This window comes from Hippocampus guttulatus, chromosome 3 (assembly GCF_054856545.1).
Source record: "Hippocampus guttulatus isolate MCC_2025c chromosome 3, RoL_Hgut_1.0, whole genome shotgun sequence".
In the NCBI taxonomy this organism is placed as follows: Eukaryota; Metazoa; Chordata; class Actinopteri; order Syngnathiformes; family Syngnathidae; genus Hippocampus; species Hippocampus guttulatus.
Window position 1 is genome coordinate 14,141,400 of NC_141263.1, and position 13,711 is coordinate 14,155,110.

The 13,711-nt window shown below is 43.4% G+C and overlaps 1 protein-coding gene across 2 annotated transcripts in view; it reads right to left on the minus strand.

The window, feature by feature from the left end:
- Positions 1-202: 202 nt before the first annotated feature.
- The window catches only part of zfhx3b (zinc finger homeobox 3b), a 150,696-nt gene continuing 137,187 nt past the window's right edge, over positions 203-13,711 (minus strand). For both annotated transcript variants that reach the window (XM_086106942.1, XM_086106941.1), the window contains exons 9-11: positions 12,811-12,928; positions 7,176-12,638; positions 203-6,666 (exon numbers count right to left, since the gene is read on the minus strand). In XM_086106942.1, coding sequence (XP_085963068.1) covers positions 4,931-6,666; positions 7,176-12,638; positions 12,811-12,928 — 7,317 coding nt within the window. In that variant the 3' untranslated portion in view covers positions 203-4,930. The remainder of the gene's footprint in view (positions 6,667-7,175; positions 12,639-12,810; positions 12,929-13,711) is intronic.

A 13,711-nucleotide genomic window follows, 5' to 3' on the forward strand; every position in this document is an offset into this window, starting at 1 on the left:
TCTCTCTCACACACACACACACACACACACACACACACACACACACACATGCACACACTCTCTCTCTCTTTCTCTCTAGATAGATTGATAGATAAGACATATAATAATGCAAGTAATGTTTTACAGACATAATTATGAGGTGTGAATCTTTTTATTCATAGAGTCCATCAGAACAGAGAAGAATGAGTCCGAAGCCCAAAAGTCTATGCTCATACTTATTTTAATGTATCACAATGAGCAAGAAACATACTTGATGAAATATTTTCAAAGGAGTATATTCAATTAACATCTACAATCAACTTAACTAGGACAACAAGGTTTTGTGACAAAAGTTTCTTTAAAAGTCTGAAGTTCCATGTGGTTTGGATGTACGTCAGTTTCCATGTCATTTGGTACAGTCAGGAAATCTTCATCATATAATTACAGTAACAAAAAAGCTAACAAGACTACAGTATAGAAAAGACATCAAGAACAACATTTTTGGTTTAACTTGCTCTTTTTTGTACATTGCAAGGCTGTTTTTTTTCTACCCTCAGCTGGGCTGCCTGGAGCCCCGGAGCCATGCTTATGAGGCTCGAACGAGGAGTCATTTAAAGAAACAAACCCAAAAAAAAAAAAAAAAAGTCTAAAAGGTTTTAAAAAACAAAATAAACCAAAAGAAAAAGTTGTGGCACCAGAAGTCACAAAAGGAACAGATCGCCCCAAGTAGCAGTTCATCTTTGACGTTGGAGCAAATGGTTGTTTGGTTGTTAGTTTGGTTGTTGATTTTGGTTAATATGCTTTTCTTTAAGTGTACAACTGCCTCTTTTTCAATAAAAGACAGTGTGGAGAACCCGACCCCGCTCTCTGCTGTTACTTTCTCTTTTTTTTTTTTTTCCTCTGACCACATACCCAACAGAGAGGGGCGAGCTGCCGTGTGACTTGAGAGCTTTGCTTGTCTACCAAAGACAAGCTGAGGGGAAAGGGAGACAGGTAGCAACGTGGAGGAGGGGAAAGAGGCCAGCGTCTCTGTCCATCCTGTCCTGAAATTTGGGAAACATCCATCAGAGGGGCAGAAGCAGAGGCAGAAAGAAAGAGGAAAGAGCAGCTAGAGTCAAGTTTCAGTTCTCTCTCTCTGTCTGTTTGTCACACATCATCCAGCGGTTCCAGAGTCCATTCTCGTTGTCACTAATCGGATAAGGTGGTGGTATTTAAAGCTGTTTAGGAGCCTGTCCTCGGCTCCCATGCCCAGTTTTGGTGTGCCCACAGCCTCTCGTGTCCTCCTGACAAGAGCTCCAAAGCTTCCCAGAGTCTGTTTTTTGTTGTTTGTTTGTTTTTTCTTCAGTCCTTCTTCATATCAGAAACAAACAAAGAGTGATGTTTTGTTTTAAATATATCTATATCTGTATACTGGTACACACTTCTTTTCACAGTGGGCAAAGATGACCTCTACGGTGTAACCTTGTCGCTTTTTCAATGTCCAAAGTATCCCAATGTCGATTTTGTGGACACAGACATCCACAGTAACATTTTGATCAAATATACACTTTTTTTTTTTTTGAGAGGGGGTTGTGTACAAATGTTCTTTTGTTAACTGCATAAAGCTTTGGCCACATTCATATGATCAACCAAAGTAAAAGCTATCACAGTCACTTTGATCATTTGATTTTCTCAATTAATCAGAATTGTGTTTCAGTTTGTTTTGATGCGTAACACACACACAAAAAAAAGAGTGAAATTAATTGGCTCTTATGAAACACATGCACGCACACACATTCTAATTCATATTCATATACAGGCCATGCTGGGGGAATCTGATGTCGGGATTGTAACTTCCTCTACAAGAGAGGCAAAATGATTACACTTTGGAAATGAGATATATTTGAAACAGCTTTGAAACAATTATATATATATCTATATAAAAAAATCAATAAAGTGACCAGGACATACCTTTGCATTTTTTCCTAATTAAAAAAAATAATTCAAAGCTAGTGTTAATTTATGATTTATGAAAAATAATATACAGAAACCACAAAAACATACAAATAATTATAATAAAATGAAAATACATGGTTGACATTTTAGGGAAATGAAAATACATTTAAGGGAGGAAGAAAATATAACTTAAAAAAATACCACAATTTCAGGGGGGACAGATTTTTTGAGAAGTGGCAAGCTTGCAGAGTCAATCTTTGATCTTAACAACATGCTATGGTATCAACACCAAAAGGCATTCGAGATTATTGGGGCGTATACATATATCTATATAAATTGGCTGTACAATATTGGCCAAAAAGAAGTTAGTCGCAAATTTAAATAAGTCTTGGTTTTGGTTGAAAAAATATACATTTTTGTTTGTTACCAGTGAAAGGGTGGGGGTACCTATGCACATCAATTTCCATTGCAATACGATGTAGTGGGTGACTTCTTTGGGACACGAAAGCCTCCTCGCTATTTGAACCAAGGGACATCTCCAAAAAAAAAAAAAAATCCTCGCGACAAGAAAGAATGCTTTGGAATGAAGATGTCCCTCTTGAAGACCTGTAATCTATGCGTAAAAGTGGCACCCTGCTTACACATGGGACAAGTCATTGCTGGATTTCCCTGCAAGGGGTGGGCGGGCAATCGCACCTCAGTTAAAAAGCTATCATTCGCCTTTGAAACTAATTTAAGGTTGACTTGCAAAAATAGGACAATAACCTAGGAGACACAAAGGTACCAGATGTATTATATACACGTTTTGGTAACCACCATTACTTGCTTAACAATTAAGCAACACTCGCAAGAGGATGGAGAGTTCCACGCCTGCACAAATTGATATTTCAGTTAAAATGTGCACAACAGTGGAAAAAAAAGAGTGAAAATAGACTATGACACCTAAAATAATTCAAATGACAAAAGATCAGTCCTTGCGTCTTAACAAAAAAACCCAACATTGTGGTATTTGGAATGCACTGTTCTTCACATACTGTCATAGATCATTGGCTTCAAAACATTGGTCTGTCCAAAAAAGAAAAATCATCAAAATGTCCTTTGGAACATAGATATTCACAGTCTTCAAAGTTCCGTTTTTGCAACAAGAAACAAAAAGGGTGTTGCAGAGAGGCAAGAAATTGGTTTATTGTTTGTTTTCGTTAAAGCTTCGCCAAAAGCAAAATGAGCATGCATCTAAGTACTTTTTTTTCCTTTCAAAATTCTACATTAGCAGCAAAACGTATGTCCTTGATGACCAGACTTTATACATGATCTTGGGGGGAAAAAAATGGACATTTGAATGTTTCAAAAGTCAAACAAAGATTCATAACTCTATCTTACAAACTGCAATGGCTCTGAAACGGTGCTACTCCACAATGCACGGACGACGGCCCTTTTTGGTTTTTGGTATTTACGTCAAAAAGCCACCTGTTTGCTTGCGAGGAAACAAAAACGGCAACTCTGATGCGTACTTCTTTATCTTTTAAAATGTTGTTTTCTTTCCTTTAAAAACAGCAACAAATTATCAAGTATAAAGAAGCCTCTTTTCTCATCTTTATGCACCAATGGTGAAAAGTGTTCAGTCTTTGGATTTTCTTTTCGTCTTAAAGCGTGAGAATTATTATTAGTATTCTTTTTTTTTTCATTTTCATGAATGACAACAAAATTAAAAGCGTAGCCACACTACATGGACAAGAGAGGACCTGCATCACATCTCCAAATACAGGACAGCCAAGGGAAATAAGTGCGAAGAGTGAGAAATGGGAGTCAGACAGTAATAAGTGCACGAAGGTAACAAAAAAAAAAAACATTTAAATAAAAAGTTTCAATGTTTCACCCACAACTTGTTCATCCAGTTGATGCAGTACCAACTGACCTATACGTTTCAAATAACGCTTAAAATGGTTTCCTCCATGTGATGGGGGGGGGGGGGGCGGATGGAGGTTGTGAATAAGACAGAAATATCATTTAGATAAATTGTCTGCCCATTATCTAATCTATCGGAATGATCAAGACAAATTCAGATGAAGCGTCTTCAAGTTGGACAATACAGAGCTAATGTTTTTCAGGCTACCGTACTGATTTGATTCATCTCCAATCCACCAATCTACATAACAACAAAAATGTTCAGAAATTTTTATAAATACAGAGGGCTGTTTTTTAAAAAAAATTTAACCCCCCACTTTAAAATCCAAATTACTCATGGCCCATTTTTATGTCTGCAATGACTCTTTGCCTTGGTATGACGGGATAACAATTCTCCTCCCATCTAGTCTTTAGTTCAACAGTTCAACTTTGCCAATTAACTGCCATTTTAATGCCCAGAAAAATGCCTTATCAATTTCCACTCTGATTAAAATGTTGTGGTAAATCAATAGATGAGGAAAGCTAGCGTGTAAAAACATGGATTTGTGTAACAGAAGAAAACATTTGCGAGCCATTGACCTGAGAATAAAATAGACAATACATTATTATTTTACTTTTGTAAGCCATTGGTATCTGAATGCTTAAATAGCAAGAACATGGACCGGACTATTCTCCCATACAGTACATACTGGCTTTTTTTGTGACTGTGCTATTAAATATAAATTATTACGAAACAAAAGGACATCTTCTCTACTCAGAATTTTTTGAAAGGGTTTTTTGGGCCATTTGTCAGCACTCCTCCGCATCAATCTTTCTCTTCTAATATATTATTAATATGCTTGTTGTTGTGCATGTTTCAGTTCAACAAAAAAAAAAAAAAATGGAAACCAGCATGTTGATATGGGAAAACAATCCACTAACAATAAAGTTTTTGGTTACAAGCTTTGGAATTGCAGTAAGTTTTTACATCTTTTTTTTCTGAAATTGGTTTGTATACCTTTAACGTATTTAACATTGCTGCTTTTTCTGTTTTTTCCATTTGTGTTTTTTTTTCCATTTTTGTCTTTTTTTTTTTTTTTTTTTTAAACACTGTCCATCACCGAAAGCTCTTTTACAATCTGATGGAGTCTGTTCCGACACTAGCGAGATTACTACTACAAGTACTACTGTCTTTGACAAAGCCAGGTTGCTGCGGCTCATCTGCCGTCCTGCCCAGTCTGTCTGCCGACTTCTGACTGCTGTCAGAGTCAGACTCGTCAGTAAAGACGTCTGTTGGTATCGAGGTCTGAACTCCTGAGGTGCTCAATGAACTTGAGGTAACCGTTGAGGGTGAGGACACGGGAGGAAACAGGGAAGAAGCGTAGGAGGGACTGGCATTGGGCTTGCCGACTAAAGCTCTGGAGAAAGGGGCCTGGGGCCAGGGTTTGCTGGCAGCTGTGGTGTTGAGCTGTGTATTGGAGGAGGAGGTGCAAAGAGGGGTGGACAGGGCAGATGTTGGCATGGTGGCTGATGTCGTTGGCGGCGGAGTGGGGCTGCTGATGGGATGAGTGGCGGTCTGCGAGGTAGATGTGTTAGGAGTGGGGAAGCAGGCTGAAGAGTGAGGTAATAAACTAGTAGCGTGCTCTTTGGCATTTCTGGCTGATCGCTTGATTGTTCGGTGTTTGTGCAAAGCTGATTCCAGATGTTGACTGAGCGCTTTTCCCCCATCCAACGTAGTGTCACAAGCCAGGCAGTCATAGAGACTTTCAGCCCCTGCGCCAACGCCACTGGGGACACGCAGTAACATCTCTTGCAGGTTTGCCACAGACTGACCAAATAAACAGTGAGACTTAAGGTGGGTAATAGCCGCTTCTTCCTTGGTGAAAACTGCCTGACACTTCCGGCATGCCAGTTTATACTGCGCCTTGGGGACGATGAACTGGTCTAGATGGAGGTCCGCTGCTTTGCCATCCAACTCATTCTGCTCGGCGCATACTTTATTATGAGTGGAGGAGGTGCAAGGTGTGGTGGGAGATGCACGGTGGTGGTTGCCCTTTTGCTCCTCTGTTTTCACCGGATCTTTGGCAGCTTCTTTACGATCCCCCGAGGATTTAGAGGGAGCTTGGGTTTGGCTTGCCTTGGGTTGTTGGATTTGCTGAAGCTGCCGCTGCTGCTGCTGCAGTGCTTCCTGCAAGCTCTGCTGATATTGCTGGTAATGTTGCAGCAGAGATCCCGGGGACAGGCCCATCAGTGCTTGTGACAATGCAGGGTTGTAGGGGAACAGACTTTCCATTCCATACATTGGTTGCAGGTAACCACCTTGCAGAGCGCCAGGGATCTGTGGGGTGTAGTATGGAGAAAAGCCAGGCATGAAGTAGGGCAGGAACTGGTTCGTGAGAAGAGCTGTCGGGTCTGAAGCCAAGGCAGCCTGCAGGGCTTGAAGCTGGGCAGGATCTACCACATACTCCATACCGGGTGTGGGCATAGAGGTGGCGGGAACAGCTGGGTCTGGCTTTTCCTTCTTGGCGCTGGCAGCAGAAGTAGAAGGAGCAGGGGTGCTTCCGGTTGATGACGGGGTCGAGGGCTTCTCTGTCTTTTCCTTGGGCTTTTCCTTTTCTCTTAACCTCTCAACTTCATGCTCTTTGGAGTGTTCAGGCCGGGTGACGGACGGGGTGCTTGAGGAAGTGGAGTTGGATGTTGAGGTGGGGCTGGAGTGGGAAGCAGATGTGCTTGTCTGTGCTGGGCTTGATGTGGACAGGGATGATGAGGAGGGTGGCTTGTTGGGCAGTCCAGATGTGGGCAAGCTTGGCGAGGGAACGCTGGCACCAGGCATGTTCAGCAGGTTTGAAGTTTTCGGAGGAGTTAAAGCTGCAATTCAGGAGTAGAAAAAAAAAGACAGAACAACAGTGAGGGCATTAACTGACTTCAGGTGAGAGTATCACCGAAAAGATAAAAATCAAATACAAATTATTTGCTAGGAATTTCAACTCCCATATATACTCGTGTAATTTTGCCATTCTGTCTCATCTATCCAGTTCTTGAACAAAAACCAAATATTTCCTTACCGTGGTTTATAATTAGTTGCACATACAAGATTTGTTTGAGGAGAATGTAGTAATGTATACACTGAAGAGAGCACGTGTGCATTATGAGTTTTCTGCTTCTGTAACTTGGTGCTACTGAATGTGAATATGAATGCAAATGTGTTCAATTTAAAACTCGACATTTTTGTACAGTGTTTATGTTTTTTTTTACATAGGAAAACAATTGACAGTAGTTCCATCACATTTGTTTTGTGTATATTATAATTTAATATGACAATTAATGTAATTGTATTTCAAATTGTTGTCATCGCATGCAAAGTGAGAGCGACTTACCTGAGTTAGATGAGTTAAAGCTGGACAGAGAGGGGCTTCCAACCCCTGGCAAGAGGACAGGTGGAATGCCTTGTAGATTGGAATAGGCTGACTGTAGATTCAGCGCCTGCATTGCAGGGTTATCAAATATTCCCTGTTGCTGCATGGCCTGCTGCTGCGCCAATCCTAAAACTTCATTGGCCTTCTTAATGCGGTCCATCTCTTGCTGAGCCATAAGTTGACGGACAGTGGCTGGGTCAAAGTATTCTTTTTCTTTGTCAATCTGACTGCCGATGGTATCCTTAACCTTGGCGATATGCTGCTGGGAGAATATGTGATCTCGAACCGAGAGCCGGGCACTATACTTGACACCACACAAAGTGCATTCGGTCTTCGGCCCCTCGTAGGATGTCTGATTAATTCCAAAGTGCTTGGCCATGTTGAGCTTTGCCTTTTTTTCCTTGGCACGGGCATTTTGAAACCACACCTGAACCACTCTCTTTGGAAGTCCAATATCATTGCCAAGTACTTCACATTCCAACATGGTGGGAGTCCTGTAGTCATTAAAACAGGATTTCAACACTTTAAGCTGGAGGTTTGTCATTTGCGTTCGGAAGCGCTTTTGACCGGGACGATCACCGCTGTCAATGCTCCTGGTGCCCGAAGCTCCAGGACTTGGCGAGCAAGGATCCGCCAGGCTGGATGTCTCGCTGTGGTCAATTATATGTTCATTTTCACAGTCCTTAGCATAATAGCTTGTAGCAGGGCTTACAAGCCCTGAGGACATCTGGTCATCATTTTCAAGGATGGGAACGGAGCCCCCAGGCTTAGGCAGGTACTCACTACTACTCTGGCTGTGTTTTGCATCAGCGCTGTCATTATCAGCATTAGCCTCATCACCTGTAGTTGTGTCTGTGATGGCTGTATTGACAGAGGAGCAGTCGTCATTATCCAGTTTGTTGTGATCAAAGCTGAGGTTCACAGCAGCCATGGCTGAATTCTCAAAGTCTTCCATTCCTTCAACTTTAATGGACGAAGGACTCAGAAGAGCCCTGGGAGATGAATCAAGTCCTCTATTCACCGGCGACATGGAGGAGCTTTGTCCATCCATATTTGAAGATGCCATTTGGGAATAGCCCGATGTCTCCAAGGCATCCAACTTCATTTGGATCCCCTCATGGTCAGGTAGCATACCAGAGAGTGTTAGATTATAGCCAGCGCGTTTGGCCTCGTGCCAATGACGAGAGCGAATGTGTGCCTCGAGGGCAGTTTTTGCTTTAAAAAGAGCTCTGCAAAAGGGGCATCTCCGATGAGCATGAGCTGGCCCCACTGCTCTAAACTGGCCTTTCCTCTCCCTTGCTCTCGTATTTTGAAACCAGACTTGCACGACTCTCTTCTTCAGCCCCACTTCATGCGCAATGTGGTCAAGCATTTTACGTGTTGGATTAGAATCCAATAGGTACTTCTGATAGAGAATCTCTAGCTGCTCAGGTGTGATGGTGGTTCGAAGCCGCTTGTCTCTATGTGGCTCTTCACTGTTTGTGCTGTCATTCTCTCCCGGGCTAGTGCCGGCTTTCTCCTCCAACTTCCTTTTCAGGGAGTTCATTGTGGATGTGGGGGTGGATGGAGAAGTGGCAGAGCTGCTGGGGATCTGGGGCATCGTCCCAGAAAGTAACTGACTTGCCAGCAGAGGATTGCTCGGGTCAAATAGCATGAACGGCATGTCCATTGAGCGGTCAATGAATTGTGGGTGAATGAACTGATTCTGCACAGAGAGGAAGTGTAATTGCTGGTGCTCCTGCCAGTGCTCAAAGGAGGGGAAGCCGATCTTGCACTGATCACACTGGTATGGAATGATCTGCTGTGCCATTTGTTGTGGAGCCGAACTCATGTGGGGGTTGTGGCTCAAGTGAGAGCTTTGGGAAGGGGCCTGGCTTGTCTGAGAAGCTGATGGAACACACTGCAGTTGCTGTTGGGCAAAGGAAGAAGAGGAGTGTTTGTTGGGCTTGGACATTGGTTGGATATTCTCTTCTCTCGGATGTCTGTGCTTTTGTGACTCCGATTGGGATTGGGGTACATTTTCCTGCTTAATAGAGGTCTTGCTTGGGGGATCAGCCGGAATGTCAGGTACCTCTTTTGACTTTTCCTCATGGAGGTTTGAGGTGGTTGCTGGTGACGCCTCCTCCTTATCAACTGAAGGGAGGTGTGAGAATGCTGAAGTTGTCGGTGGAAGTGGGCAGAGACTTGAAGAGGAGGGCATTGGGGTGTGGCAGGAGGAACCAGAGGGAGTATAACATTCGTTCGAAAGATCAGTTGAATCCTCATTGTGGCTGTCATACTGTCCGTCCTCGTCTTCGTCTTTGTAGCACAACTTCTTTTGATGTTTTATGAGGTCAAATATTCTCTGGAAAACCAAGTTGCATTTTTTGCACTGGTAGTTCAGATTGGCGGTGCGAATATACCGATCGTTGGAGAGTTCTCGTCTCTCGCCATCTTTCCCCCCATCAGTCTGGTTCTCATAATTCTTTCTTGCCTTCTGGCGAGCATTTTGGAACCAAACAACAATAACACGAGTGGGGAGGCTCAGAAGGTTGGAAAGCTGTTCAAACTCATCGTCCTTCGGATAAGCATTCGCATCAAAGAAATCTTGTAAGATTCTCAGCTGGTAGTCTGTAAACCTAGTTCTAGAAGATCTCTTACTTCCGTAGAAGTCTTGCTTTTGTGGTTCAGGGGAAGGTGGTTTCGAGTCAATTTTAGTATCATCAAGCGTTGTGGTTGGTGGGTTATTGAAGTTGTACGGAGAGTCTTTGTTGCGTTGTCTCTCTTTGAAAAGAGTGTTTCTGAACCAGTGCTTAATGACCTTTTGCTGCAGTCCTGATTTATCGGCCATCTCTTTAATCTGATCTTCATTGGGCGAATTGTTGATATCAAAGTACTGTCGCAGGACCCGAAGCTGGTCATCTGTGATACGTGTCCGCGGCCTCTTGTTCTGTTGCTGCTGCAGCATGGCCGGGGTGAGCTGCTGTTGGTAGAGCTGGGCCAAGTCTGAGGCCAGGCTTGGTTCAACAGAGGGTAGCTGTGGAGTCAGCTGGCTGGGCAAAGACTGGAGCGACATGGGTTGCATCATTAGTGGTGAAAAGATTGGCAAATCCATTGGCATGGGAATTTGTGGCATTGGAACTGGAGGCTGTGGAGTAGGTACAGATGGAGGCGTGAGTGAGGCTGCAGACACAGGAATATTTGGTGTAGGAGCTCTTTGGGGCGGAGGGGGTGGGGGAGGAGGTGGAGGGGCTGGGGCAGCCTCTGGTGTAGGGGGTCTCAGTGGATATAGTTTATCATAATTCTCTCTGTATTCCTTGGCAAATCTCTCAAGGGATCGAAATGGGAAGAAAGCCTGGTGGATATGCTCCTGGTGACTCTTTAGAATGAGTATATTTGAAAACAGCTTGCCACAGGCCTCACATTCCAGTTTCTCCAGTCCCTCAATGGGATCTACCACTCTTGTGATCCCACCTGGTCCACTTGATCCTGTCAGCCCAGTTCCCCTTTTCTGGGCCTTTTGTTTATTTTCATTATACTGAATGACTAACTCGAACCCAAAATTTTCCAGCAGGGCTTTGGTTGCGTTTCCACGAGCATCTGAAGCAATCCTTGGCGGAAGTAAGCCGGAGTCATGATTAATACTAGTTGAGATGTGTTGAATGTCCCTCCTTTCCTTTAGTTTATCCATCGAATCTTTGTTGGCATCCTCGTTTTTTTCAGTTGCATCTTTGTCTTTTTGAATATTTTTTTCGGTTTGCGAAGAGGGAGGCTTCTGCTTTTTTTCAACCTGCTGGTGGAGAGAAGCACTCTGTTGCAGCAATGCCATCTGTCCTTGTGCCTGTGAGTGAGGCGGCAGCGATTGCTGCTGTTGCTGTTGAGCTTGCTGCTGAAGGTGGTGATGCATCAGTTGCTGCTGCAAGCAGCTCTGCTGGGCTGAGTTCTTGAGATCTTCTAGCAGCGAGGAGGTGGTTGCTCCTGTTAGACCAAGTGCTGAATTACTGATGTTGATTTCTGGGTTTAGCTGAAATTCTGCTCCTGGGATGTAGAAAGGAAACAGTAACTGTTGTTGCTGTAAGGGGAGAAGTGCATCAGTTGTCATGGGGAAGTGCTGCAGAAGTGCTGGGTTAAAGAGCTGGGATTGTAGAAGAGCAGCCTGCTGCTGGAGCTCTTGCTGAAGCTGAGCTTGGGCTTGCGCGTGAGCTAATTGCTGTTGTTGCTGAAGCTGCTGTTGTCCCCGTGAAGAGAGCATATCTGCATATTTAGCCTTTTTTACCTCGTTGTTCTCTGACGGTGAGGAATGGCTGCTAAGTGAGCTGTTAGTTTCATGGCTATGACTCTGGGAAACGTGCATTCCTCCAAGAAGATTCTGCGCTGTTTGATTGCCAGAGGTGCCATGGTTGGTAGAGTTTGTTGTTGAGTTGCTTGCTGGGCCTGGACTTGCCGTTGAAGTGCTGATTATCGTACCTCCGCCACCTCCACCAGTAGCACTTGCAGAGCTAGTGATACCTCCCGCAGCTTCAAGTTTAGCTGCCCTTGCTTTTGTTTGGTGTAGAACAGAGCGCATGTGGATCTCCAAAGTGGAACTCTGGCTATATGCCACATTACAAGTGCTACACTTGAATGGCTTGTTGTCAGGGCTGCTCGTAGGCTCCGGCTGACCAGTGGTGGATTCCTGAAGAGCTCTCTTCACCTTGTGCAGGTGGGAGACAGAGTTGTAGTGAACCAGCAGAATATTCTTCTGTGTGAATGACTCTTTGCACACGGTGCACTTGAATGGACGAGATGGATCTAAGAATTTTTCCATAGTAAAGTTGGGACCTTTTCTGAATGGCAAAGCACGTTTTGGTTCAGATCCAGAATCTTCCAGCAGTGAGCCAGAGTCACTGCCTGTTGGGCTTTGCTTTTCCTCTGTGTCACTCTCATCCCCTTCTTTGTCATCTTCTCCCAGACCTCCATGTTCTTCACCAAGGGCTGGGTCACCCATGACCATAATGTCACCATTCATCAATAAGCCTCCATACAGCTGCTGGATATCAGCTTCACTAAGCTCCAGGTGGCTGGTTTCCAAATGCTTCTTCAAGGCTTGTAGCGTCCTGAAGCTCCGCTGGCAGAGGCAGCACATGGTCGCTGCTCGGATTACATGATACTGGGAATGGAGTTGTAGCTTCTCCACAGTCTTGAAGGCCAAGCTGCACTGGTTACAGCGATACTTGTAGACATGGCGATCAGAAACAGGAAGCTGAGGCCTTTTGTTGTGAACTTCATTGAAGTGCATCTGGAGAGAGTTAGATGATTTGAACACTTGATTACAGCCTTTTTTCCAGCACAGAAATCCAGTAGCATCATCCTTCTCTGTTTGCTGATCTTCTTGAGGTGACTTGCGAGCCTCAACTATTTCTGTAGGAAGTGAAACTCCCTTCTCCGGATCAGCATCTAAAGCATCTGTGGAGAAAACAAAGAGTATAGAGAAATGTCAAACGCTAATTTCCTGTACACAACTGTGTATAGTCGAACTGAATTTGCAAGCATATAAAATGTGATTTAAATGTTTCTTTGTAGAAACCCTTAGAAACAAAAGGATGTATTTTCTCGGGTGATAAATCCAGACACTGACCAGCTTGTTTTGTTGTATCTTCATCATTGGCAACAGCATGAGAGGGGTTCTGAGACTCTTTTTTTGAACCGGGAACAGGTATGAACATGCTTGCTGGTAGGACATCGGTCGCTGTCACCTGGGGGGAAATCAACGTTTTAGAAAACACGACTATGTGCACATCATTACAAAATCAACATATTGTAATCGATCATTTTTTTGTCTCTAACTCTGGTTTGTTACAATAGAAATGCAAAACAAAAACAAAGCAGAATGATTTGAGACAACTACTTGGTTGGGATATTAGAGGAAAAAGCAAAGTATCCCAAGGTCACTTTTGAATTGGTCCATCTAATTGGCAAACATAGTTCAAAATGGCTATCATCCAGCCAGACCCAGAATTAATGAAGCTCATTTTCATTGCTGCAGCCTTACACAGACTGATAATGAAGCACCGAGTGAGAGGGACGGCTGGGGGATATAAAGAACTGTTTGTAACTTGTTTGCGCCATATACAAAAAATGTTTTGTTTAATTAGGAACCTCATATATACGATTAAGAAAACAGCAGTACCAGAAGCAAAATAGCTGGGGGATATAATTAAACATCTGTACCAATTATATGATGATCAACTAGCATGTAGCTTTAATTAAAAACCCGGGCTAAAACATTGAAAACACCCATGTGGGGGAATAAAAGGGAATAAAAGAAACCCTTGACAAGAGGTTCCCAAAACTTTGGGTCGACAGAACTGAAGTAGGATGGGTGAGATGTGAAGACAATGGGATGATTAAAAAAAAAAAAAAGAACGGTATGCCAGAACATATCGATATGCATGCTTGGCAAGAAATAAGTCACCTATTTCAGAATTAATTGTGCTCCTCTCCTTGGATGAGTGTAAAGGATAAAGCACTTTTCTATC